This window comes from Thamnophis elegans, chromosome 5, assembly GCF_009769535.1.
Source record: "Thamnophis elegans isolate rThaEle1 chromosome 5, rThaEle1.pri, whole genome shotgun sequence".
NCBI lineage: Eukaryota > Metazoa > Chordata > Lepidosauria > Squamata > Colubridae > Thamnophis > Thamnophis elegans.
In genome coordinates, this window is record NC_045545.1 from 93,903,153 (window position 1) to 93,927,940 (window position 24,788).

At 45.7% G+C, this 24,788-nt stretch overlaps 1 protein-coding gene across 1 annotated transcript in view; it reads right to left on the bottom strand.

The window, feature by feature from the left end:
* Nucleotides 1-2,243: 2,243 nt before the first annotated feature.
* LOC116509616 (peroxidasin homolog) overlaps nucleotides 2,244-24,788 on the bottom strand; it is a 52,143-nt gene continuing 29,598 nt past the window's right edge. Inside the window, exons 11-21 of the mRNA XM_032218848.1 lie at nucleotides 21,957-22,115; nucleotides 21,132-21,244; nucleotides 18,502-18,658; nucleotides 16,138-16,246; nucleotides 14,578-14,735; nucleotides 11,703-13,206; nucleotides 10,869-11,003; nucleotides 8,965-9,173; nucleotides 5,909-6,026; nucleotides 4,227-4,314; nucleotides 2,244-3,532 (exon numbers count right to left, since the gene is read on the bottom strand). Of these exons, the coding sequence (XP_032074739.1) occupies nucleotides 3,434-3,532; nucleotides 4,227-4,314; nucleotides 5,909-6,026; nucleotides 8,965-9,173; nucleotides 10,869-11,003; nucleotides 11,703-13,206; nucleotides 14,578-14,735; nucleotides 16,138-16,246; nucleotides 18,502-18,658; nucleotides 21,132-21,244; nucleotides 21,957-22,115 (2,849 nt within the window). The 3' untranslated portion in view covers nucleotides 2,244-3,433. The remainder of the gene's footprint in view (nucleotides 3,533-4,226; nucleotides 4,315-5,908; nucleotides 6,027-8,964; nucleotides 9,174-10,868; nucleotides 11,004-11,702; nucleotides 13,207-14,577; nucleotides 14,736-16,137; nucleotides 16,247-18,501; nucleotides 18,659-21,131; nucleotides 21,245-21,956; nucleotides 22,116-24,788) is intronic.

Sequence of the window (24,788 nt, forward strand, 5' to 3'; positions counted from 1 at the left end):
CAATGCAATGAAAGAGCATCAGATATCTTAATCTGAAATCAGATTCCAAACAGTTCTAGCTGAAGCAATGGAATACTTGTGCAGTAGAAACTACTATAAAGATCTTATTGCTTTGGCTGGCACTTCAGACATAAGTCCTTGGAGTGATTCTGAATCGACAAGGAGAATCCATCACAACAGCTATGCTAGGTGAATTCCAGCTGGACATGTGGCATTTTGTCTGAACATTTTTGAGAACATCTTCCCAGCCTCAGATATTTCTCGAGGCTCGCCTCCTAATTGTCTTATCTCAGCAACAACAGGCTGTAAGTAATGAGGCATGATGTACAGGAAGGCAAGTGGAAACCCGGAGAAATATCCAAAGACAAGGTATGGATAAATGTTCTGATGTCAATCACCCAAATTTGCAGTTTTGTAGTATGCTTCATCTTAGAAACCTCCTGGAGTTAAGGAGATTAGCAATGTCATTTGTGAAAGAGTTTAAGCAGCTGGAGAGATTTCAAGCAGCTTTTGAGGTCACAGCTAGCTTAATGTAACAAAGAGAAGTTTCCAATCAGCTTGGTACTTATCTCTGACATGTTCACAACTGAGGAATGACTGCTCAACATCAACCAAAGGGAATATTGTTGATTTAGTCCATGTTCCCAGCATGTTTTTTCTAATACATGCTTGTTTCCAGCTAATTAGGTCTTTGCTCGAGTCTTCAGACAGTAAGATGTCTTACTAATTAAATACCTGTTGAAGCTTTTCTTGATTTGATTGGTTGATTATTCGTATTTTGTCATCGTTGGCTTTGCTTGATTGTACTTTAAGTGGACCTAGGTTTCTGAAGCTAAGAAGCAGTGACATCTTTGAACCAGGCATTTTGCAGAAGAAAAAGTATATACCGTATTTTTCGGAGTATAAGACTCACCTTTTTCCCTCAAAAAAGAGGCTGAAAATCTGGGTGCGTCTTATACACTGAATACAGCATTTTTTGCCTCCTAAACTCCATCCCACCTTCCCAAAAATGGCCGTGCAGAGCCTGTAGAAGGCTTTCAGAGAGCTCCTGGGGGCTGGAGAAGGCAGAAATGAGTGAAAAAAGGCTGTTTTTTGCACAATTCTCCCCCCCCAGCCCCCAGGAGTACTCTATAAACCTCCTAAAGGCTATGCATGCCAATTTTTTTTTTGCTTGCTTTTGAGCCCCCCCCCCCCGGAGCACTCTGCACGTTCCCGAAGGCTATTCATGCCTTTTTTTTTTGAAAAAAATGGGCCTGTTTTCACGAAAAAGGGGCTGTTTTTGGGAGGCTTGCAGAGTGCAAAACCTTTTTTTTTAAAAAAATTGCCTCTTCAAAACCTTGGTGTGTCTTATACTCCAGTGTGTCTTATACTCCAAAAAATACGGTAGCTGCTAGAGAGGGCAACATCTCTACTTGTGAGTCGACTGCTAAAATGAATAGAAAGAGACAGATAATGCCAGTGCCTTCACAAAGCAGTGTGTTTTTCCTCTGACCTATTGGTAAATGTCTATGGAGATTCATCAGTCATGGTTGCCCCAAAGGGTGCTTTTCCAAGAGGATGAGAAGTGAAACGTCTTCAAAGAAAAACCAGAAAGTCCGGTTCCCTCTCAAAAGCAGCTTTGGGATGGCCTATTGATAGTTTAACTTTTTGTCCTTTTGTGTATAAGGGAGGTATAAGGGAATATATTCTGTCTTTCTCTCTCACATGCCTGTCTCTTTTCAAGATGTAGTTTAGGAAGAAATAAGGCCTACCTTTTTACTTCAATATAATGAATGTGCACTAGAATTCACTGCTAGCCGGGCTAAGCCTATAAATCCATAAGGTCTGCTTGTGCAACACGACCTGGGTATATTGCCAGACTCAAGTAAGGAAGCATGGGAAAAAAATGAAATATATTGAAGTAGAACTACTCAAGAGCATCTAATTTGCTAGAAGTAGGTGTTGCCACACAAAAAAAGGGAATCAGCCTATTTTCCAAAGCACTTGAGGGCAGGACAAGAAGCAACAGATGGAAACTAATCAAGGAGAGAAGCAACCCTAGAACTAAGGAGAAATTTCCTTTCATTGAGAACTGTTAATCAGTGAAACAGCTTGCTTTCAGAAGTTGTAGATGCTCCATCACTGGAGGTTTTTAAGAAGACATTGGGCAGCCATTTGTCTGAAATGGTATAGGACCATGATGGTGAACCTATGGCATGCGTGCCAGAGGTGGCACGCAAAGCCCTCTCTCTGGGCACGCGTGCTGTCGCCAGCTGGTCTTTGCATGCGTCGGAGTGTTGGGTACGCACTGGCCAGCTGGTCTTCAGATTTCCGGTGCTCCACTGCATGCGAACAACAGCTGGCCGGCGCATGCACACATGCACCCGCACGTGCATTCCAGTTTGGGCACTTGGTGGCAAAAAGGTTCGCCGTCACTGGTATAGGATCTGCTCCTTGAGTGTGGGGTTGGACTAGAATAGCTCCAAGGTTCCTTCCAACCATGTCATTCTGTTATTCAGCTTTAATGGGTAGCAACACATGGGCAGTCTGATCTAAGACTAAATATTGTAAAGTCGTGTCTAGATAGTACTTCAGCCGGAGGCCATCAGAGAAAACCATAGCTATGGACTAAGTGGGAAGTAAATAACCCACATGCTGCAATAGGTCAGCGCCAACACAAATCACTTCCATATTGTGACCCAGAAAGTAACATGTATGAATCCATGAATCCACCAGGAATCAAGTTTAACTTGAAAGTATCTCAGAAGGTGGAAATCTTTAGTTCGACTTTGGCTGATATCGAAAGGCTAAACAGGGTTAGATATTTTGGACACTTTGATATGACACCATCAAGAAATCCTAGATCTGCAAACTAAACAGGAAAGCTGAAAAAAATATCCCAGGAGGCCACAGCAAACCATCCCCATTTGTGACATAGAGAAAACTACATGGACATCTCCATTAAGTCATTAAGGATGAAAATTCACTTGTGGGAGTCTTGACCTTCTTACCTTTCCTCTGAAAACAAAAGACCATCATTGGATCTGCCTATCAATACTTCTGCTATTTCAACACTTGACTACCAATACCATACAAGATTATTTTCTTTTTTTGAGAAAAAGAGATAGGTGCATGGCTTAAGAAAGACCAGCTGCTCAGAAGTGAGTCTTGCAATCCAAATAGTACTCTTAATGACTGATGTCTTTTACAAGCCACAGTGACATCAAGATGGTGATGCAGGAATCCTGATGTCATTCCATCAATGAAGTGATGATGTGCATTGAACTACTGGGCGTTAGAAGTGCATCAGTTGAGTCATTTCTTCCCTGGGTCACCATTTCTCCCATCTATGGACACCAATGCTCTTGGCCTTGCTCCAGAAAACATTCCTCAACCCACCCTTCCTTCTTTCACCCACAGATTGTCCTCTCACTCAAGCAGCACCTAAAAGAGGTCATCTTTTTTTCTCCTTTGCTCCATTCTCTAGATGGCGGCCATATTTAGTAGCAAGGATTCTTTGGTGTCTTCTGAGTTGACCTTCCAAGCCATTGACCTGGCAGCAAAGAAAATCAGGAGAGTGATTAGTAGAGGGGGACCAATCTATTAATCGGAAGCAATCATTGTTGATCGGAAGTAATGAACCTGGCAACCATTCTTAATTTAGTGTCCTTCAAAGATGGTAGACCAGGGGTGTCAAACTCCTGGCCCGCAGACCAGATGTATCAAATGCTGGCCGCGCCCACCCTCAATTTAGCAAAAGTTGTGATACGTCACGTGACAATGTGAGTTTGACACCCCTGTGCTAGACTGTTGCCACAATGGCCTGCCTGATAGTATTATGGAAAGTGAAGTTTAAGATACCCAGAGAGTAAAAGACTGAGGAAGGCTGTAGTAGAGATGACCTGATGGGTTGATTTGATGACTAGAATCCCACATATATAATGATTTATGTTACCGTGATTTAGAAGAGCATCATTGGCAAGGTTTTTGCTAAGGCCAAGTCATAAGGTGCACAAAGCCAGTAATATAAAATACCATTCATAAAAAAATGTTACCAACTTTATCTATTTATTTAATTTATATGCTGCCCGTCTCCTTGATAGAGCAACTCTTGGCTGCTTACAGAAACTTCAGGTTCCATAAGAGGTTTTGGATAGCCTTCACAGATGAAACAACCAGAATTCCTTACGAATGACAAGGACTTTGAAACAGAAGGCGATATAACCCAGTTCTCCCCACCCATGTACCTGTTTCCGAAGAGAAAAGATAGTTTGTTCAAGTCCCTTCACTAAAGATCTGAGGTCTTCTTCATCTTTCAAAGGCGATTCCTCCACCCTAACAAGAAGTGAATAAAAGCAAGGATTAGAACTTTGCTGGAGTGCACGGGGGTATGTAAGTGAGATAATGTTTATGTGGGAGTTTCTGGTAAACTTAGGGGAGAGATATTCTGCTTAGGGCAGGGGTAGTCAACCTTTTTATACCTACAGCCCACTTTTGTATCTCTGTTAGTAGTAAAATTTTCTAACCGCCCACCAGTTCCACAGTAATGGTGATTTATAAAGTAGGGAAGTAACTTTATTTTATAAAATTTATAAAGCAATAGCAATAGCAGTTAGACTTATATACCGCTTCATAGGGCTTTCAGCCCTCTCTAAGCGGTTTACAGAGTCAGCATATTGCCCCCAACACCAATCTGGGTCCTCATTTTACCCACCTCGGAAGGATGGAAGGCTGAGTCAACCCTGAGCCGGTGAGATTTGAACCGCCGAACTGCCGAACTAGCAGTCAGCTGAAGTGGCCTGCAGTACTGCACTCTACCCACTGCGCAGAGTTACAGCAAACCCCTACCGCCCACCATGAAAGCTGGAACGCCCACTAGTGGGCGATAGGGACCAGGTTGACTACCACTGGCTTAGGGTAACCAAATTAAGAGCCAAGGTGGCGCAGTGGTTAAATGCAGCACTGCAGGCTACTGCTAGATCAGCAGGTCAGCGGTTCAAATCTCACCGGCTCAGGGTTGACTCAGCCTTCCATCCTTCCGAGGTGGGTAAAATAAGGACCCAGATTGTTGGGGGCAATATGCTGACTCTCTGTAAACCGCTTAGAGAGGCCTGAAAGGCCTATGAAGCGGTATATAAGTCTACTGCTATTGCTATTGCTATTAATTACTATTAGGTGGAAGTAAAGGGTTGAAGAAAAAGCTAACCCTTTGCAATTTTAATCTTTTTTTAATTATTATTTTTATCCCTTGCGTGTCTAATCACACTTGGTCAATGATTCTCTTCTATTCCTCTTCTATTCTACCCACTTTCTTATTTTTATAAATAATTCAAGGCAGCCAACATTCGTAATACTACTTCCCCATTCTATTTTTCCCACCAAAAACAACCTGTGAGGGCTGAGAGACAAGGATTGGCCCAAAGTCACCCAGCTACCTTTCATGCCTAAGGTGGGAGTAGAACTCACCGTCTCCTGGTTACTAGCCTGGTGCCTTAGCTACTAGAACAATAACCACTAGACCAGTGTTTCTCAACCTTGGCAACTTGAAGATGTCCGGACTTCAACTCCCAGAATTCCCCAGCCAGCGAATGCTGGCTGGGGAATTCTGGGAGTTGAAGTCCGGACATCTTCAAGTTGCCAAGGTTGAGAAACACTGCACTAGACCATACTGCAGTCATGTGGAATTTCTCAAACCACATCTGGTAGCCTTAGTCCAATGTTTCTCAACTGGCTTTTTCGTCTGACTGGGGAATTCTGGGAGTTGACGTCCACACACAGTGTAGCTGAAATTGCCTTAGCCCTTCTGTGAGTAAACCCATAAATGTGTTGATCGTGCAAAAAATATACAGAGGATGAGATTTTTCAAAAAAAAGAGTCCATTAAATCTTAAGCTACATTAAGTGTAAGAAGCAGCCGCTGAGAAATATACCTTGGTTCTCCTAATAGGGTGGCTTTGGATGGGTTTTCTTCTGGATAGCTGAAGTTGGATGATCTTTTGCTTCGGAACTGCTGTGAGAGAGCCCTTAACTGACCTCTTGTGTTGCAATCTAGGGCAAGAAGAAGAATTTCACAACTTTTGAAAAAAACAACAACTCATAAATGCCCGTATCCGCCATCTTAGCTTTCTTCATTCTCCCTGCATGTAGAAGATACAGGGGAACCAGCTAAATGGGTTCTATACGAAAGCACATGCTCACTTCTCTTTCCAAAAAGCTAATCTCAGGTCAGCAACACCCCTTGGCCACTTTTGGTTGGACAAAACGCATTAAGAAACGGTGACAAATTCGATATCTGAAAAGACTACATCTAAACTTCAATGGAAAAACATTTATGTTCTCCAAGAAAACGTTCTCTTATTTAGGATACTAGTGAGGGCGCTGTAGGAAGACTTCATCCATTTCTGATCACCCTAATACAAAAAAAGATGTTGAGACTCTAGAAAATGGGCAGAGAAGAAAAACAAAAACGGCAAAGGCTCTGGAGGGCAGGACAAGAATTAACAGGTGGAAGAACCTTAAAAAGAGAAGTTTCTTGACAGTGAAAACAAACAGTCTGGAACAGCTTTCAGAAGTCCAGATGTTGTGGGCCCTCCATCACTGCAGGCTTTGAAGAACAGCTGTTTGTCCTGACAAACAGGGTCTCCTGCCTAAGCAGGAGGGTTGGACCAGAAGACCTCCAAGGTCCCTTCCAATCCTATTCTTCTATGTTGTATGCAATCCTTGAAGTGAGGTGCCTCAAAAATACCATTTTCTGGGAGACAGCTGGATTTCAATTCATCAGGTGATTCACCTCCATGTGTCTCAAAGAATGAAGTCTCTTAACACGGATGTATCAACTCGCATTTTTAATGCAAGGACTATGTCACGCTACCTACGTTGAAGGCCACTGCAGGTGAACTTTCACTTCTTTTATCATTCCCTTTTTCTCCACCTTTCAACAACAGCTTTATGAATGGGTATGTCTGTGGTTCATACACAACCAGACACAGAGAGCCCCATCGATTTTCCATAGCATTATACTCCAGGAATGTTCTCCCTCAGGCAACGGGGGCGAAGCGGGTGGAAGGTGAAGGAGAAAGGAAGAGTTGATTGTGAAACTTTTTTTTTTATTACAATCACAGACCAGAGGTTATTATGAAAGGACTCCTGCGAATGAGCCAGAGGTGGGTTCCTACCAGTTCGCACCTATTCAGTAGAACCGGTTCATCAAATCTACCGAACCGGTTAGAAGAGGTTCCACCAGTGGACCCGGAAAGCAGGCCACACCTACAGAAGAAGTTCCAAAAATTTTTGAAACCCACCACTGGTCCTTGGATATGATTATTCTACACTATCATGCTCATATTTATAAAACTCAGTGCCTCTGTGAAAGGTAAGGATGACTACTGTGTTTGTGGTGCAATCAGAACATTGCGTGTGTTGAAGTTGTTTTAACGCAAACCAAAGATGCCTTTTAAAAAACAAGTTTACATCATATTCTTATGCATGCCAGTGCTGTGTGAGAGGTAATTTAAGGTGGTTCTGACAAGTGTCGTCGGCATCTTCATATCTGGTCACATGGGCGGCAAGCCACTCCCACGTGGTCACATGGGTGGCAAGCCACTCCCACAAAGGAGGCCACACCCACAGAGTAGGTTCGAACAATTTTTGAAACCCACCACTGGAATGAGCATATGTGACCAATATTATCCAGAAACAGTTGCTGGTTTGATGGAAATCAGACCTAAAATCCTAAATTATTCTTCTACTACAATCCATGTTCATCACCACCTTCTAAAATTAGTTTACAATAGAATATTTGTAACTCAGGGTTGAGTTACAAACCAGGAATTGAATTGCACTCAGAAATCCAATGAAAGAGAATATCTATAACTCGGGGTTCAACTGGTCTCTGAGCTTTGTTATTTTTTTTTTACAGACATTTCATCATCAGTGCTAGAAGAATCTGTAACAGCCACTAGGTAGGAGAGGCAAGCAGGAGACTAGCAAAGTGGATCCATGAAGAGCCGAGGTGGCGCAGTGGTTCGGGTGCAGTACTGCAGACCACTTCAGCTGACTGTTATCTGCAGTTCTAATCTCACCGGCTCAAGGATGACTCAGCCTTCCATCCTTCCGAGGTGGGTGAAATGAGGACCCAGACTGTGGGAGCGATATGCTGACTCTGTAAACCGCTTAGAGAGGGCTGAAAGCCCTATGAAGCGGTATATAAGTTTAACTGCTATTGCTAATACCAACTGGCAGTCCGAAGACATGATGAAAGCTGAAAAAGGAAGCAAAAAGACCAAAACACCTCCTCACCCGCAATCAACAGCCAGATAAGCAGAGATTAACACCAAGATATACCAACAATCAAGCAATAAACAATATACCCCAATCAAAAAATTACCAGCACAAATAATCAGTCTAATCAAGGAACCACCAAGACCAAAAACAGTATTTCCACCAACACTGACACGGCAAGTATATTTACAGGGAGTAAACCCCACCCCTTTGTAGCACTGATGATGTTACCTAGTTGGGTCATGAAACGCCTGCAAGAAAGCAATCAAACTCATGGAGCACCAAGGACTCTGAAATATAGTTGCAGGTAGTTCATTTAGTGACCGTTCAAAGTGACAATGGCACTGAAAAAATGTTGAGTTATGAATAGGGGTGAAATTCAGCAGGTTCCGACACGTTCTGGAGAACCGGTAGCGGAAATTTTGAGTAGTTCAGAGAACTGAGCAACTATCACCTCTGGCTGGCTCCAGAGTGGGGTGGGAATGGAGATTTCGCAACCCTTCACAAACTAGTTGGGACTAATTACGGGCTGTGAATGAACATGATTCACAGCCTTTGAAATAAAAAGAGGATTTGGGGGACTAAGCGCCTGCTTTTTACTGTATCGGGAAGCCTAGGTCGGAACAGGAAATAGTGTCTCCTAAGTGGAGAAAGGCACTTTTTTGACCTATTCCTGCAAAGTGTCACCGCGCTGGGATTTCTTCACCTTTGCAGCAGTCTTTCCACAAACGCAGATCCACCTGGGGAATTTCACTGCAGTCCACCATGCCTTGAGGGTAGGAGGCCACCTGGAAGATATCCCTCTGGAGCTGCTGGATGTGGTCACTGTTGTCACAGATAATGCGGGCCAAGGACCCCTGCTTGATTTGTGTCAACTGGGCTGAAGTGAACACACCTGGGTTTTCATACCAAAACCTAATAGAGAGAAGCAAAAAGGTGAGGGTGTAGAACATCTGGAGTACTCAAAAGAGGGAGATTTAATTATGGTCTTATAAGAACATTTTTCCTCTCTCCAGATGTGTCCCAAAGGTGCTTTTTTCAAGAGGCAACAGGATTTTATTTTATTTTTGAAGACGTTTTGCATCTCATCCAGGAAGCTTCTTCAGTTCTGACTGGAGGGTGGGAAATGGAAGGATCGCCATCCAGTCAGAGCTAAAGAAGGTTCCCGGATGAGAAGCAAAAAGAAAAAACAGAAAGCTCAGTTGCCTCTTGAGAAAAAGCACCTTTTGGGACAACCATGACCTGGATGACTGAGAATCTCCATAGAGTCTCTAGATGTGCTTCTCTATAAGAGCCATGGCAATTAAAATGCAGTTTTGCAGGCTAACACTGCCAACTGCCAGCAGTTCGATCCTGACTGGCTCAAGGTTGACTCAGCTTTCCATCCTTCCGAGGCCAGTACAATGAGGATCCAGATTGTGGGAGGCAATAGGCTGACTCTGTAAACTGCTTAGAGAGGGCTATAAAGCACTATGAGGCTAGAGTTGGTATTCAGCAGTTTCTGACCAGTTCTGCAGAACCTGTAGTGGAAATTTTGAGTAGTTCAGAGAAGCGGTAAATACCACCTCTGACTGGCCCCACCCCTTCTATTCTCTGCCTCCCCGGTCCCAGCTGACCGGGAGGGAATGGAGATTTTACAGTATCCGTCCTGCCCTGCCCCCAAGCCATGCTCACAGAACCGGAAGTAAAAAAAAATTGAATCCCACCATTGTGTGAGGCGGTATATAAGTCTAAGTGCTATTGCTGTATCTTGGCAAGAACAGGTGGGAACTCATCAAATAAGATACGACTAATTTAAAAACACGCTCTTTGCCAGGGCTGGTGAGCCTTGATTAAAACAACAGATTCCCCAAGGAAATGAGAGAAAGGCTAATCTGCTGAAGTGGGTTTAACAGTAAATAAAATCACCAAATACTGTGTTTTGTTTATAATTGTCACTCTGGATTGAAAGCCCCTTTCAAGGAGACTGTTATCCTGAAAAGTAAGATATAAACAGCTATGACAAATCATAAATTATGATACCGTGTTTCCCCGAAAATAAGACAGAGTCTTATTTTCTTTTGACTCCCGAAATAAGTACTTGGCATTATTTTCGGGGAGATCTTATTATTTTTGAGGTGCAGGAGGCATTGAGCGTGATCACCTCATGGCTGCTGCTGTGTTGCAATATTTTGGGGGAGGGTTTATTTTCAGGGGAGGGCTTATTTCAGCGCATGCACTCAAAAGCTTGTTTGGGCTTATTACCCCGGGAGGTCTTATTTACAGGGAAATAGGGTAAATCACTTCAACAGCAAGTTGCTTGGGTGAAAGAATAAAGAGCAACCTTCTCCAACCTGGCAGCCTCCAAATGTTGGATGTCAACTCATCCCTGGAGGCTTTCAAGAAGAGACTGGACTGCCATCTGTCAGAAATGGTGTAGGTAGGGTCTCCTGCTTGGGCGGGAGGGGGGCAAGGTTGGACTAGATGACCTACAAGATCCCTTCCAACTCTGTTAATCTGTTAACTAGCACGATCTTTCTGGCAAGGTTGATGGGGACTGACATACCTGTTGGCTGCCAGACTGAAGACGCTGGTAGAGAGACTGGTTTCTGAGGGAAAATTGGGAATTACCTGTCTCCATCTCGGAGTCTTCTGAACTGGGTCACCAGTAGGCACATGAGAGTTGGCCCTACTCTGGTTCCTGGGATAAGATCTTCTACCATCAAGGCGGGAAAGAGGTCCACATTCTTTGTAATTCCATATAAGCTGCAGGAGCGAAGGAGGAAAAGATTAAGAGACGTGGAGCAGATTCAGTGGAGGGACTGCAAGAATTTTCATGGGGGTGAAATTTTTATCTTTCAAGAAGAAGGTCTCAGATTTTGAAGTGGTAATGGATAAACCTAGAACTACACTGGACAGATATCTTGGCTATGATATTAGACTGGGAGAGTGACATTGGAGAAGCATTGGCCCAACAAGTTGAATGGAGAAGGAGGGAGATGGAGAAAGAGAGGGAGAAGAAAGGAGATGGAGACAGAGGGAGAAGGAAGGGAGAGGGAGCTAGAGAGGAGAGGGAGAAGAGAGGAGATGGAGACACAGTGATAAAGGAGAAGGAAGGGAGATGGAGATAGGGAGGAGAAAGAGGAGATAGAGACACAGTGAGAAAGAGAAGGAGAAAGAAGGGAGATGAGATAGGAGAGGGAGAAGAGAGGAGGTGGAGACACGGAGTAAGGAGAAAGAAGGGAGATAGTGAGAGGAGAGGGAGGAGGAAAGAGATGGAGACAGAGTGAGAAAGAAGGGAGAGATGCAGAGGAGAGGAAGAAGGCGATGGAGACATAGAGTGAGAAAGGAGAAAGAAGGGAGAGGAAATAGAAAAGAGGAAGAAGAAAGGAGATGGAGACACAGAAGGAGGAGAAAGAAGGGAGATGGAGACTTCTCTAGCATCCATTGTCCATGCTCCCATACCTCCTGAGTTTCTCCCTGATCTCCAGATTTTTAATTTCATTCCTGAGGTCATCAAACTCCTGAGCAGAGGTGAGGTTGCAGAAGACCCGGAAGTCATTATAAGGAGGGATGCCGTGATCGCGCCCTCTCTGGATATTGATGGCTGCCAGGTCCAGGGAGACTGAGTGCACCATTGAAAACAGCTTCTCGGTCAGCTCCATATTGAGGAGTTCAGAAGGCACCCGCATTTTCCCAGGCACGCCAAAAAGTCCACGCAGAAGGGGATCAATGCCACCCTCCTGGATGATCCTGAATGGGGAGAAGAACGCCTTGTGAAGTGGGACATGGCCTTGCCGGATGGGCTTGAAAGTTTCATTCAACCGGTAGAGTTGCGGATGGATGAGGGTGTGGCCGAAGCGAAAAGCTGCGGTGGCAAAAACATTCAGGATGCCAGCATTGGTGGTGGGGTCGTAACCTTTGTAGTCTCCCATGACCTTCAACCCAGCTTCTCCAAGGATCTTGGGAAGCCAGTGGGAATAGGTGATGTGCTGCATCAGGGCCCCCACAATCTTGCGAGCCTCATGATAGATGGTATCCCCATCCCAGTGAGGGTTCAAAGACTGGAGCTCGGCAGCCACCCGGTTATGCTCGCGGAACCACAAGGTGTGCATAGAAGTCAATCCCAGTTGCTCATTGGCCCGATGATCCCCGGCCAAGAAACACGGCACCGGGCTCTCGCTTTCATCCCGCATGCACTCAGTCGGCGGCCCGGTGGCGAAAGGCAGGAGGGGTTTTCCTGAACTTGGAACCACCTGGCCTGACTTCAGAAGCCCATTCTGGTTACTGAGATTCCGCAGTTCAAGGGACTCCTGTTCGGTGCTGCCGTAGACGTTGGAAGCGTCGATGAAGGAGGTGAGGTGGTTGATCTGCTCCCGGGGGTAGACGGAATTCAACAGCAGGGAGGTCATCCCGCTGCCACACACGGGGCTGGAACGCACAAAGAACATGCACCGTCCTCGGCGTACCCGGGGGTCATTCTTGGGGATCATAATGGAGAAGCAAGGGGGATCACTAGTGCACACCTGACTGCATGACGCCCCGTCTGAGAAACGTGCCATGCTAATCGCAGCCACCGTCTGGTCTAAGTCGTGGTCCAGAAACTGCCCCCACTGCATAAGCATGTGAGTGAAGCGATCATCCGGGGTGATGGTCTCCGTGCCAATCAGGGCAGTCGAGACCAAGCGAGGCAGAGGAAGGGGGAGATCCCTGGAATCTTCTGCCAAGGAGAAGCCCCGGGGGAGGTTGAAGCCGTTTTGGTAAGCGGGCTTCAGCAGCCGTTGGAAGGCCGTGAGGGATGCGCCCCACATAGGGTGCTGGAGGTTATTGCAAGACCCATCGTGGGTCCTGTACTTCTTATGGAAGCAGATGTCGGAGCAGTTGGGGGTGCGGCGGTGGGCGGAACATCCCGATAAGTTGGCAATCATGTTCAGGTAGTGCGGGGAAACTAGGTCATTGTAGCGATAGCCTGCAAGACAAGGTTAAAATGTTGGATTGGAGTTAGAATCAAAGTGGATGAACTACATTTGTTTGTTTCCTGCCCTTATTATTTTTACAAATAACTCAAGGTGGTGAACATAGATAACACACCTTCTTCTTCCTATTGTTCCCACAACAACAACACCGTGAGATGAATTGAGCTGGGAGAGAGGGACTAGCCCAAAGGCAGTCAGCGGGCTTTCAAGGCAGGACTAGAACTCACCATCTTTGTGATTGGCCCAAAGTCACCCAGCTGGCTTTTATGGCTAAAGCGGGACTAGAACTCACCATCTCTTTGTGATTGGCCCAAATTCACCCAACTGCGTTTCATGGCTAAAGCGACACTTGAACTCACGGCCTTCCACTTTCTAGCCTCCTACATTTTGCAATTTGCTTAAACTTTACTGCCAAGTCCAGCATTGTTCCTTATCTGGTGAGGTGGGGGGTGGGGTGGGAGGACGGGCCGATACTAATGAAGAGAATTTCTCAGACTCATTAAGAGTTTAGTTCATGAAAGCAGCATCTCTTTCAGAGATTCGAGGTGTTTCTTCCCAGCTCCTGGGCTGTGCGAGTTTATGAGATGCTACCAACAGATCCATCTTTTTCCTGATTGTTTATGTCTATTCCAGAGGCTTAATTTATCCATTTATGACCACAAATGGGGGTGGGGTCAGGGCCAAAAGTTCACCATCACAGCTCTAGGAGTTTGGAACACAGCCATTCAGTATGAAATGGTGTAATTTATCTTTTTTTTAAAAAAATGGCTTTCCAGATTTCATAATGGGATAATTTAACAGCCTAAGACTCCAACGAAGGTTGCCTAGAACAGGGGTTGGCAAACTGCAACTCTGGAGCCGCATGTGGCTCTTTCCTCCCTCTGCTGCGGCTCCGTCACTGGTCAGCGCCACAATTTTGAGAGGAGCTTCCGGTGGTGGTGGTGGTGGGGGAGAAGCACAGTGCACCAGGAGAAGACTCTATGGCAAGGGGAGGGTTTTCCAGTTGTCTCCACAATTGATAGGGCTTTCAGTTATGACAGATAGAGGAAAAAGTATGCCGTGCTAGGAGGAGACTCTATGGTGGGGGAACTGAACTTCCGGTCAGCTCCAGAATTGAACAGGGGGCTTCCGGTTAGGACCTTTGTGGCTCCCGGTGTTTTCTTTTCTATGGGAAACGGGTCCAAATGGCTCTTTGAGTGTTTAAGTTTGCCGACCCCTGGCCTAGAATATAGGAAATGCCCACTGAATTTTACAGGGCGCTCTGGTGTTCCTGCTAACCACTTAGCAAGAAAAAACGTTTTTATTTTCCTGGAGTATATTCTTATGACTAAAAAAAAAGCAGGGGGACTATTCCCACTTTATACCCGTTCCATTCATGTCCACAAATAATCCTTGCTGGACGTGATCCTGAATGAGCTGCAGGGTTCTCTCAAAGATTTCTCCAGCCCGAGCGGTCTCGATGGTATCGGGGTCTCGTGGATATCTGAAAAGGGCCAGCAATTCGTTCGGTGTTTTGGGTCTCCTGTTTGGGAGGCACAGAATGTGATCCTTTTAGCGGCTCATCATATCTTGCAAACTTCGATTTCTGCATTGTAATATTTTTCCCCCAATTAATTTCCGGACTGGTTGGTTGTTACCAATAGAAGGGTATATTTGTAGTTCAGTGATCAACTGTGGAGTCCTTGGTGCTCTCTGAACTTGGTTATTTTCTTGCAGACATTTCATTACCCAACTAGGTAATATCCTCAGTGCTTAGAAGATGCTTAGAAGGGATTGTAACAGCCACTATGTAGGACAGGCAGGCAGAACACTAACAGGACACATGGATGAACTAGCAGTCAGAAGACATCCTTAATTGCACAACACATGGACATTAAGTGGGAAACGGTGAGCAACTGTGAGAATTCTGGGGAGCCTGGCACTCCGTTGAATCAACCATTGGCACATAGAGATAAACAACATCTTCATACTATTTAAAAGAGACAATCAAAGCTCCAAAAGGGAAACAAAACCCGCAGAACATCCCCTTGCAAGCAATCAACATGCAGATGAACAGAGAACACCATGATTAATACTCAGTGGTGGGTTTCAAAAATTGTTCGAACCTACTCTGTGGGTGTGGCCTCCTTTGTGGGAGTGGCTTGCCACCCATGTGACCGGATGGGAGTGGCTTGCCACCCATGTGACCGGATATGAAGATGCCAACAACACTTGTCAGAACACCTTAAATTACCTCACACACAGCACTGGCATGCATAAGAATATGATGTAAACTTGTTTTTTAGAAGGCATCTTTGGTTTGCGTTAAAACAACTTCAACACACGCAATGTTCTGATTGTACCACAGTAGTCACCCTTACCTTTCACGGAGGCCCTGAGTTTTATAAATATGAGCATGATAGTGTAGAATAATCATATTCAAGGACCAGTGGTGGGTTTCAAAAAATTTCGGAACCTCTTCTGTAGGTGTGGCCTGCTTTCCAGGTTCACTGGTGGAACCTCTTCTAACCGGTTCGGTAGATTTGACGAACCGGTTCTACCGAATAGGTGCGAACTGGTAGGAACCCACTTCTGTTAATACTAGACAAACAATCAAACAGTATACAATTCCACAATCAAGAAACTACCAATACAAACAAACAAACAAACAAACAAACAAACAGTAAAGACAGCCAAATCAAGGAACCACCAAGAACACTCCTACTCTGACAGGGCAAGCCAATTGTATATAAACAGAGACCAAAGTCCATACCCTTGAAGCACTGATGATATTATCTAGTTGGGTAATCAAATGTCTGCAAGAAAACAACCAAGCTCAGACAGGACCGATGACTCAATGGTTGATTGTTACCTGTTGCATCTACCTGATGTGCAGCGTGGCAACAAATCTCATTCAATGTTTATGGCATTCCTGATAGTCTTACTTGCTGAACAGTTCGGTGCGTGTCGAATTGATGGCGAAGTCCACACTGCTGATGGCTTCCTGGATGGAGGTGGCTACAAAGGTATCACCGCTCCTTCCGATGTTCGTGGCTTTGTTTTCCCGGTGAAAAAAAAAAAGAATAAGAATGTAATTAGTTTAAAGGATTCATGAAAATTAAGCAAGAGGCTCATTTGACTAGGTATTTAGGTATTTATTGATGCTTATAGGCCGCCCTTTTCCCTGAGGGGACTCAGGGCGGCTTACATAAAATAAAGGGGGGGGGGTATACAGACAATAGACACAACAATACATAGAAGTAAAATAGTAAACAACATTCATTCATCATTCGGGTGGGGGCAGTTATCTTTGTCCCCAGGCCTGACGAGCTAGCCAGGTCTTAAGGGCTGTGCGGAAGGTCTGGACGGTGGTGAGGGTACGAATCTCCACGGGGAGATCGTTCCAAAGGGTCGGAGCTACTACTGAAAAGGCTCTCCTCCGTGTAGTTGCCAGTCGGCATTGACTGGCAGATGGAACTCGGAGGAGGCCTAATCTATGTGATCTTATTGGTCGCAGGGAGGTAATTGGCAGGAGGCGGTCTCTCAAGTACGCAGACCCACTACCATGAAGGGCTTTATGGGTGATAAGTAGCACCTTGAAGCGCACCCGGAGATCAACAGGTAGCCAGCGCAGCTCGCGGAGGATAGGTGTTATGTGGGTGAACCGAGGTGCACCCACAATCACTCGCGCGGCTGCGTTCTGAACTAGCTGGAGTCGCCGGATGCTCTTCAAGGGCAGCCCCATGTAGAGCACGTTGCAGTATTCCAGCCTAGAGGTCACAAGGGCCCGAGTGACTGTTGTGAGGGCCTCCCGGTTCAGGTAGGGTCGCAACTGGCGCACCAGGCGAACCTGGGCAAATGCCCCCCTGGTCACAGCCGTCAAATGATGGTCAAAAGTCAGCTGCGGGTCCAGGAGGACTCCCAAGTTGCGAACCCTCTCTGAGGGGTATAGAATTTGACCCCCCAGCCTGAGCGATGGAACACCGATCGAATTATTGGGAGGAAAGCACAACAGCCACTCGGTCTTCTCCGGGTTGAGTACAAGCTTGTTAGCCCTCATCCAGTCCATAACGGCCTCAAGACCTCGGCTCATCACGTCCACCGCTTCATTGAGTTGGCACGGGGTGGACAGATACAATTGAGTATCGTCCGCGTATTGATGGTATCTTATCCCGTGCCTCCGAATGATCTCACTATGACTAGGATCTCAACAGCTTGTAGGTAATGCAGGTAATGCAGAGCCGAAGTGGCTCAGTGGTTAGGGTGCAGCACTGCAGGCCACTTCAGCTGACTGCTAGTTCTGCAGCTCGGCGGTTCAAATCTCACCGGCTCAGGGTTGACTCAGCCTTCCATCCTTCTGAGGTGGGTGAAATGAGGACCCAGACTGTGGGGGCGATATGCTGACTCTGTAAACCATTTAGAGAGGGCTGAAAGCCCCATGAAGCGGTATATAAGTCTAACTGCTATTGCTATTGCTATTGCCTTGCTTGCTTGCTTACTGGCTGCTTGGTGCAATGCAATGACGATTCACGGTTACAACAGCTGAATAAAACCAATTTTGCAGGAATGAGTAGATTAACATTGGCAATTAAGGAGAAAGAACTGATTGTTTTGTGATATGGGAAGTGTTCTTTCAATGGTTAGAGAATAAAAAAGGAAATTGGAAATAGAAGAGGGTTAAAAAAAGAATAGAAAATATAGCAAAATAGAGATAAGAGTTAAAGGACAATTGTTGGTGCCAATATTATGAAAATAATGATGTTTAATGTTATTATTGTATTTTTATTAGAATATATGTTAAGAAGGAAATATAGAGTTTTATAATGTTCTAAATATTCAATGTATTATAATTTAGGGAAGAAATACGTACCCAGACGACACGCTGCTTATGGAAAGATGGAATGTTTATATTTTTTTTAAAAATTGAAAACAAATAAAAAACTTCATTTTAAAAAAACAACTTTGCCACCAATTCTTGGATTTAGTCAACGCAGCATCTCATGGTCACATGATCTCCCTTTGCGACAAACAGTTAATGGAGGAGACAACGGTGAAACCGTAATTCGTGTTGACATGATCTTTCACTTAATGTGAAAGATAACCACAATCAAAGCCCTGTCTCTTTCTCTGCACAATCACGTACAATACAGGTAAAAAAAGGGGGAGTGGGTTTTTTTGTTACCTTGTTAACATTTTGACGCTCTCTCTCTCCTTGGCATTAGAAGTTAGAAGTCTCCCTCCCACCTTCCCTTCTAGGCAAAAATGAAACAAAATCGGTTTTGAAGGAAGAATGTCTCTTTTGCTCTTACCGATGATGGTTAGCTGCATGGCACTGGCGGTTAGCCCCGAGCTACTCCTGGCTATGCATTCGTATTGTCCTTGATCTGCCAGACCCAAATCCCGGATGGATAAAGTGCCTTCCTGGCTGATGTGGAACTTGCCACTCTCTGTGATTTGAATCCGGTCCTGGTGTAGAAAAAGGGAGGAAAAAAATCTGGATCATGAATAGGATTCTCTCTGGTGGGGAGACCACGATCTGGTCCACAGTCATCCACCAAGGTCAAAAAAGTCAAAATGGCACCCACAAATAGAGCCACAGGCTTTATTTAATTTATTAATTTGTTTCACCAACAGAATATAAATCTGGTAGCCCTTAAGTTACGATCACAAGTGAGCCCAAGATTTCTCTGGTTAAGCCCGATGGTTGTTAAAGTGAGTTTTGTCCCGTTTTAAGACCTTTCTCGCCACAGTTGTTAAGCGAATCACTGCAGTTGTTAAATTAATAACATGGTTGTTAAGTGAATCCAGCGTCTCCCTTGATTTTGCTTGCCAGAAGGTCGCAAAAGGAGATCACCTGGGACACTGCAACTGCCAACTGTCATAAATATGAGTCACTTGCCAAGCGGCCAAATTTTGATCACGTGACCACAGGCATGCTCCAAACATCTTTAAGTGTGAAAAACAGTTGTGTCACTTTTTTCAGTGCCCCTTTAACTTTTAAATGAACTCTAGGTAGTCCTCGACAATTGAGCCCAAAATTTCTGTTGTAAAGTGAGACATTTGTAGAATGACTTTTGCCCCATTTTGTGACCTGTCTTGCTACAGTTGTTAAGTGAATCACTGCATTTGTTAAATTAGTAACCCGGTTGTTAAGTGAATCTGGCTTCCCCATCAATTTTACTTGTCAGAAGGTCGCAAAAGGGGATCACAGGACTCCGGGAGACAGCAATGGTAATAAATATGAACCAGTTGCCAAGCATCTGAATTTTGATCACGTGATCATGGAGATGTTGCAGAGGTCGTAACTGTGAAAAAGGGTCATAAACAGTGGTGGGATTCAGCTAGTTTGCACCACTTTGGAAAAAACGGTTGTTAACTTTCTGAACAGTTTGATTAACTAGTTGTTGGAAGAAACCAGAGAACCAGTTGTTAAATTATTTGAATCCCATCACTAGTCATAAATCAGTTTTTTTTGGTCCCATTTTCACGGTCACTAAATGAACTGTTGGAAGTTGAGGACTCCCTATATTGTAATGAGAACTACCTGGGAAAGGATTGGATCAGTGATGGGATTCAAAAAAAAATATTACCGGTTCTGTGGGTGTGGCTTGGTGGGTGTGGCAGGGGAAGGATACTGTATAATCTCCATTCCCTTCCCACTCCTGGGGAAGGATACTGCAAAATCTCCATTCCCTGCCCACTCCAAGGGAAGGATACTGTGAAATCTCTATTCCCTCCCCAATCCAAGGGAAGAATACTATAAAATCTCCATTCCCTCCCCACTCCAAGGGAATGGATACTGCAAAATCTCCATTCCCTCCCCACTCCAGAGGAAGTATACTGCAAAATCTCCATTCCCTCCCCACTCCAGGGGAAGGATACTGCAAAATCTCCATTCCCTCCCTACTCCAGGGGAAGGATACTGCAAAATCTCCATTCCCTCCCCACTCCAGGGGAAGGATACTGCAAAATCTCCATTCCCTCCCCACTCCAGGGGAAGGATACTGCAAAATCTCCATTCCCTCCCCACTCCAGGGGAAGGATACTGCAAAATCTCCATTCCCTCCCCACTCCAGGGGAAGGATACTGCAAAATCTCCATTCCCTTCCCATTCCTGGGGAAGGAAACTATAAAATCTCCATTCCCACCCCATCCCAGGGGAAGGTTACTGCAAAATCCCCCTTTCCTCCCAATCAGCTGGGACTTGGGAGGCAGAGAATAGATGGGGCAGGGCCAGCCAGAGGTGGCATTTGCTGGTTCTCCAAACTACTCAAAATTTCCGCTACCGGTTCTCCAGAACTGGTCAGCACCTGCTGGATACCATCTCTGGCTGGGAGACATTGGATGTGGGCTTCTGGTGGGGGATGTGTTATTCTGAAGGAGGAGCAAATTCTATTCACCTCTCTAATTTATTTAATTTATATCCCGCCTTTATTACTTTTATAAACAATTCGAGGTGGCAAACATACCTAATCCTCCTTCTTCATCCTATTGTCCCCACAACAACAACAACTCTGTGAGGTGGGTTGGGCTGAGGGACTGACCCAAAGTCATCTAGCCAGCTTTGGTGCCTGAGGCGGGACTAGAACTCACACGTCTTCTGTGATTGGCTCAGAGTCACCCAGTCAGCTTTCATGCCTAAGGTGGGACTAGAACTCACAGTCTCCTGGTTTCTAGCCTGGTGATTTCAGAAACGCTGGCTCGGGAATTCTGGGAATTGAAGTCCACACATCTTGAAGCAGATGAGGTTGAGAAACACTGATATACAGTGTCCCAGCTGATCGGGAGGAAATGGGGATTTTGCAGTAACTTTCCTTCCCCTGCCACGCCCACTAAACCACGCCCACAGAACCGGTAGTAAAAAAATTTGAATCCCACCATTGCTCCCAGCCCTAAACAAAAGCCGATACTGCTTGTGTTAAGTGATAAACCATCCGACCTTCGACCACGTTATCGTTGGCTGTGGCTCCCCTTGGGCGGTACAAGGGATCTCAATGTCTTGGCCGACTTCTGCAACTGTATCTTGAGGTGGATGAAGAAATACAGGCATAACTGTTTAGGAAAGATAAAAGGGTGGGGTGGGGGCGGGGTGAAAACATGGAGTCAGGTTTAAGCAGTGGAACAGCTTGCCACCAGAAGCTGTGGGTGCTCCATCACTGGAGGCCTTTAAGAAGAGATTGGACAGACATTTGTCTGGAATGGTGTATGCAGGGTGTCCTGCTTGAGCAAGGGGTTGGACTAGAAGACCTCCAAGGTCCCTTCCAACACTGTTATGCTGTATTCTGCATTTAACTGGGGACAGAAATTAAGAGAAGACATTTCTTCCAGATGGGTTGGCCATGAGCGTTGAACTCCAAACATTCCGGAAAATATGAGGTTGGGGAAGACCAGTGTCAAGGCCGACTCGGATTTTATTGGTACCTGCAATTCTCGCAGCTCAAAAGCAGAAACTGAAGGGAGAGGGTGGAATTCTTAGGGAAATCGGGAGGGACAGGGACACATCAAGGTCACGTTCTGAGAACCTTTCAAACTGCACGGACTGTTTCTCAAAACACAAAGAACATGTCGAATCGGTGGACAATGGACGGGGCGAGGGGTGGGAGCTAACAGGGAAAAAGGGAATGTTACCTATGCTGTTTTCCATGGAAACCTTTAGAATTGGCTTTGCTTCTTCTGTGCCTCTAGGGATCTATCGGTAAAGGGCAGAACGAAATCAACTGATCGAGGAGAAGGAGATCAGCAAGAATTTTGCGCATGCACTTACCGCGTGGGGTGACCTTGAGGCTCGCAGAAAATCTCTGGGCTCCCACAGCATTGGTGGCATGGCACTCATAGTGGCCTTGATCATGAAGGGACACTTGGACCATGCGCAGGGTTCCCGTGGAGAGGACACTATATCTCCAACTGTTTGGTAATGGGCCACCTATGAACAAAAGGAATGTGTGAAGACATGGTGCTGTTGGAGAAATTCTCCCATGACGGATAGACAAGGCCCAAAGGTGCTTTTTCAAAAGGCAACTGGACTTTGCTTTTTTCTTGGAAGACGTTTCCCTTCCCATCCAAGAAGCTTCCTGGATGAGAAGCGAAATGTCTTCAAGGAAAAACAAAGTCCACTTGCCTTTAGAAAAAGCACCTTTGGGACAACCAGGACCTGGATGACTGAGAAGCTCCATAAGTAAGGACGGACAAGCTTTCCTTGAAAGCAGAGGTGCTATCTACCCAGTCGGGTCCAGTTGATGAGGACGGATTGTTAATTTTGAGAGGTTCACCCTGGATTTCTTCCTGAGGGACACCACGCTGGGTCTTGATGCTGAGCCTGAAAGTCCAACTGTAACTCTCCTTTGATCTTTTCTTCTGGATTCTTATAGCAATAGTAGCAATAGTTAGACTTATATACCGCTTCATAGGGCTTTCAGCCCTCTCTAAGCGGTTTACAGAGTCAGCATATTGCCCCCAACAACAATCCGGGTCCTCATTTTACCCACCTCGGAAGGATGGAAGGCTGAGTCAACCCTGAGCCGGTGAGATTTGAACAGCCGAACTGCTGAACTGCAGTCAGCTGAAGTAGCCTGCAGTGCTGCATTTTAACCACTGCGCCACCTCGGCTCCTGGGTTGAAGGATAATGTGGAGAAGTGGCATTCTTCCAAGGTTGCAAGACATCTTCTAGGTAAATATGGGTTGGTTGATGGTGGGTGGGGAGGGTGAAAAGGGAAAAATACCACAGGTGGTCTTCTGAACTTGAGATAGGGGAAAGAGAGAGAGCAGGAGTAGACTAACAAGTTATTGGAAATAGCCACTGGAAATGCCTAATTTAGATCAAGGGTCTCCAACCTTGGCAACTTTAAGACTTGTGGACTTCAACGCATGCGCAAAGATGACAGCAGCTTTCTTCTCGCCGGCCAACCAGAGGACTTCTCGGCGCCCTGTGGCCAGCGACTAGCTGGCAAAGAAGCCTCTCAGCTGCCTCTTTGAGAGCTGGTGGCCTGATTTGTGTTGTTTACGTCCTGCCGGCCAGGCAGACAAAGCTAGTGGGTGGCAGCTGCAGCTTCAGTCTGGCACGAGCTGCGGACCTGGCCTGGGGAGGCAGGGAGAGGCTCACCCGGGCAGCTTCTGCGACGGCCATGGGAAAAGTGCCCCCTTCTCACCTCTGACGGGCTTTCCCCACAGTTGCAGCCGGAGCACCCTGCTCCTCCTGGTGCACTGAACCGGGCCAGCTAGGTCCCGTCCGCGAGATGAGCGTGCAGGAGAAATGCTTCCCGCTGTACCTTGGGGCCCCCGGGGAAGAGGGCGACCTCGTTTCCACGGACCCATGGCCCGCCAGGTCATAAGTGTCAAAAAGTCCCCACCAGCTCAGTGGGCATGGCTTGGTGGTGGGCGGGGAGTCATGTGACTGAGTGTGCGTGAGTGATGTCAAGTTCGCCACACCCACTCCATCACATGCCCCCACCTAGCCACGACCACCAAATTGGTGGCAAAATTTTTTGAAACCCACCACTGGGCCCCACCAGTGTGTGCTCAGAAAAGTTTGTCTTCTACAAAGATTTTCCTGGTTTGCTACTTAGTGTGAGCCTCTGCCTTGCTTACTTACGATCGGCTGCCATAAGTAACGGGGAGGGTGGGAACATGGTACTTGGGGTGGGAATAAATGGTACAGGAGTGAATGGAAAAGGGAGTTTTCTTCTCATCATCTTCTGTGCATGCTGGTGGCCGGTGTTTAAACCTGGTCAAGGCCAAACGTCCTGCATACCAACCTGATGATGCCTTTTGGACACACATGACACCTAAGGGAGTTGCTGATTGGATGCTGGGGTGGGGTCGTTAGAGGGAGGGGGCTGGGTTATCATTTGATATGTACTTGTTTGCGCCTTCCTGGCTCAGATCTTGCTTTACTTTTGCTGCTATCTTTTCATAACCAGTAAAAGTATTTTAATTCCACGAAAAATGGAGTTGGGAGTTTTCTTTCTTGGTTATTGAGGGAGATACGCTTGACACTTAGTTTAGCCTGGTTGCCAATTATCAGCTGAAAGAAGTTAAGTGATCTTTGCACGATTGTATTAATTTTGTTTGTGATGTACTGTAGTTTCCTGGTTTCGGTTGCTTGCAAGTCATATTGCTGATTAAAAGGAGAGTTAAAGGCAGTGCAGGCCTAAAATTAGTCTGGGATCTAATTTCTTCTCACACCTTTCCTTAGAACAGCATTTCTCAACCTCAGCATCCCTAAGATGCTGACAAGGGAATTCTGGAAGTTGAAGTCCACTGTGATATAAAAAAAGATGAGGAGACTAGAAAAAATGCAGAGAAGAGCAACAAAGATGATTGGCGGGGGGGGGGAGCAAAAACGTATGATGAACAGTTGCAGGAATTGGGTATGCCCACTGCTCAGGCATGAAACTGTGCAGCTCACACACTATACTTTTCCGCTCACACTGAAAAAAAATTAGAGGGAACATTGATGCCTAGTTTAGCCAAGAGAAGGCTTGGGTGATAGCAGTGTTCCAGTATTTGAGGGACTGCCCCCCCAAAAGGAGGACAACTTATTCTCCAAAGCACCTGAAGGCAGGACAAGCAGCAACGGATGGAAACTAATCAAGGAGA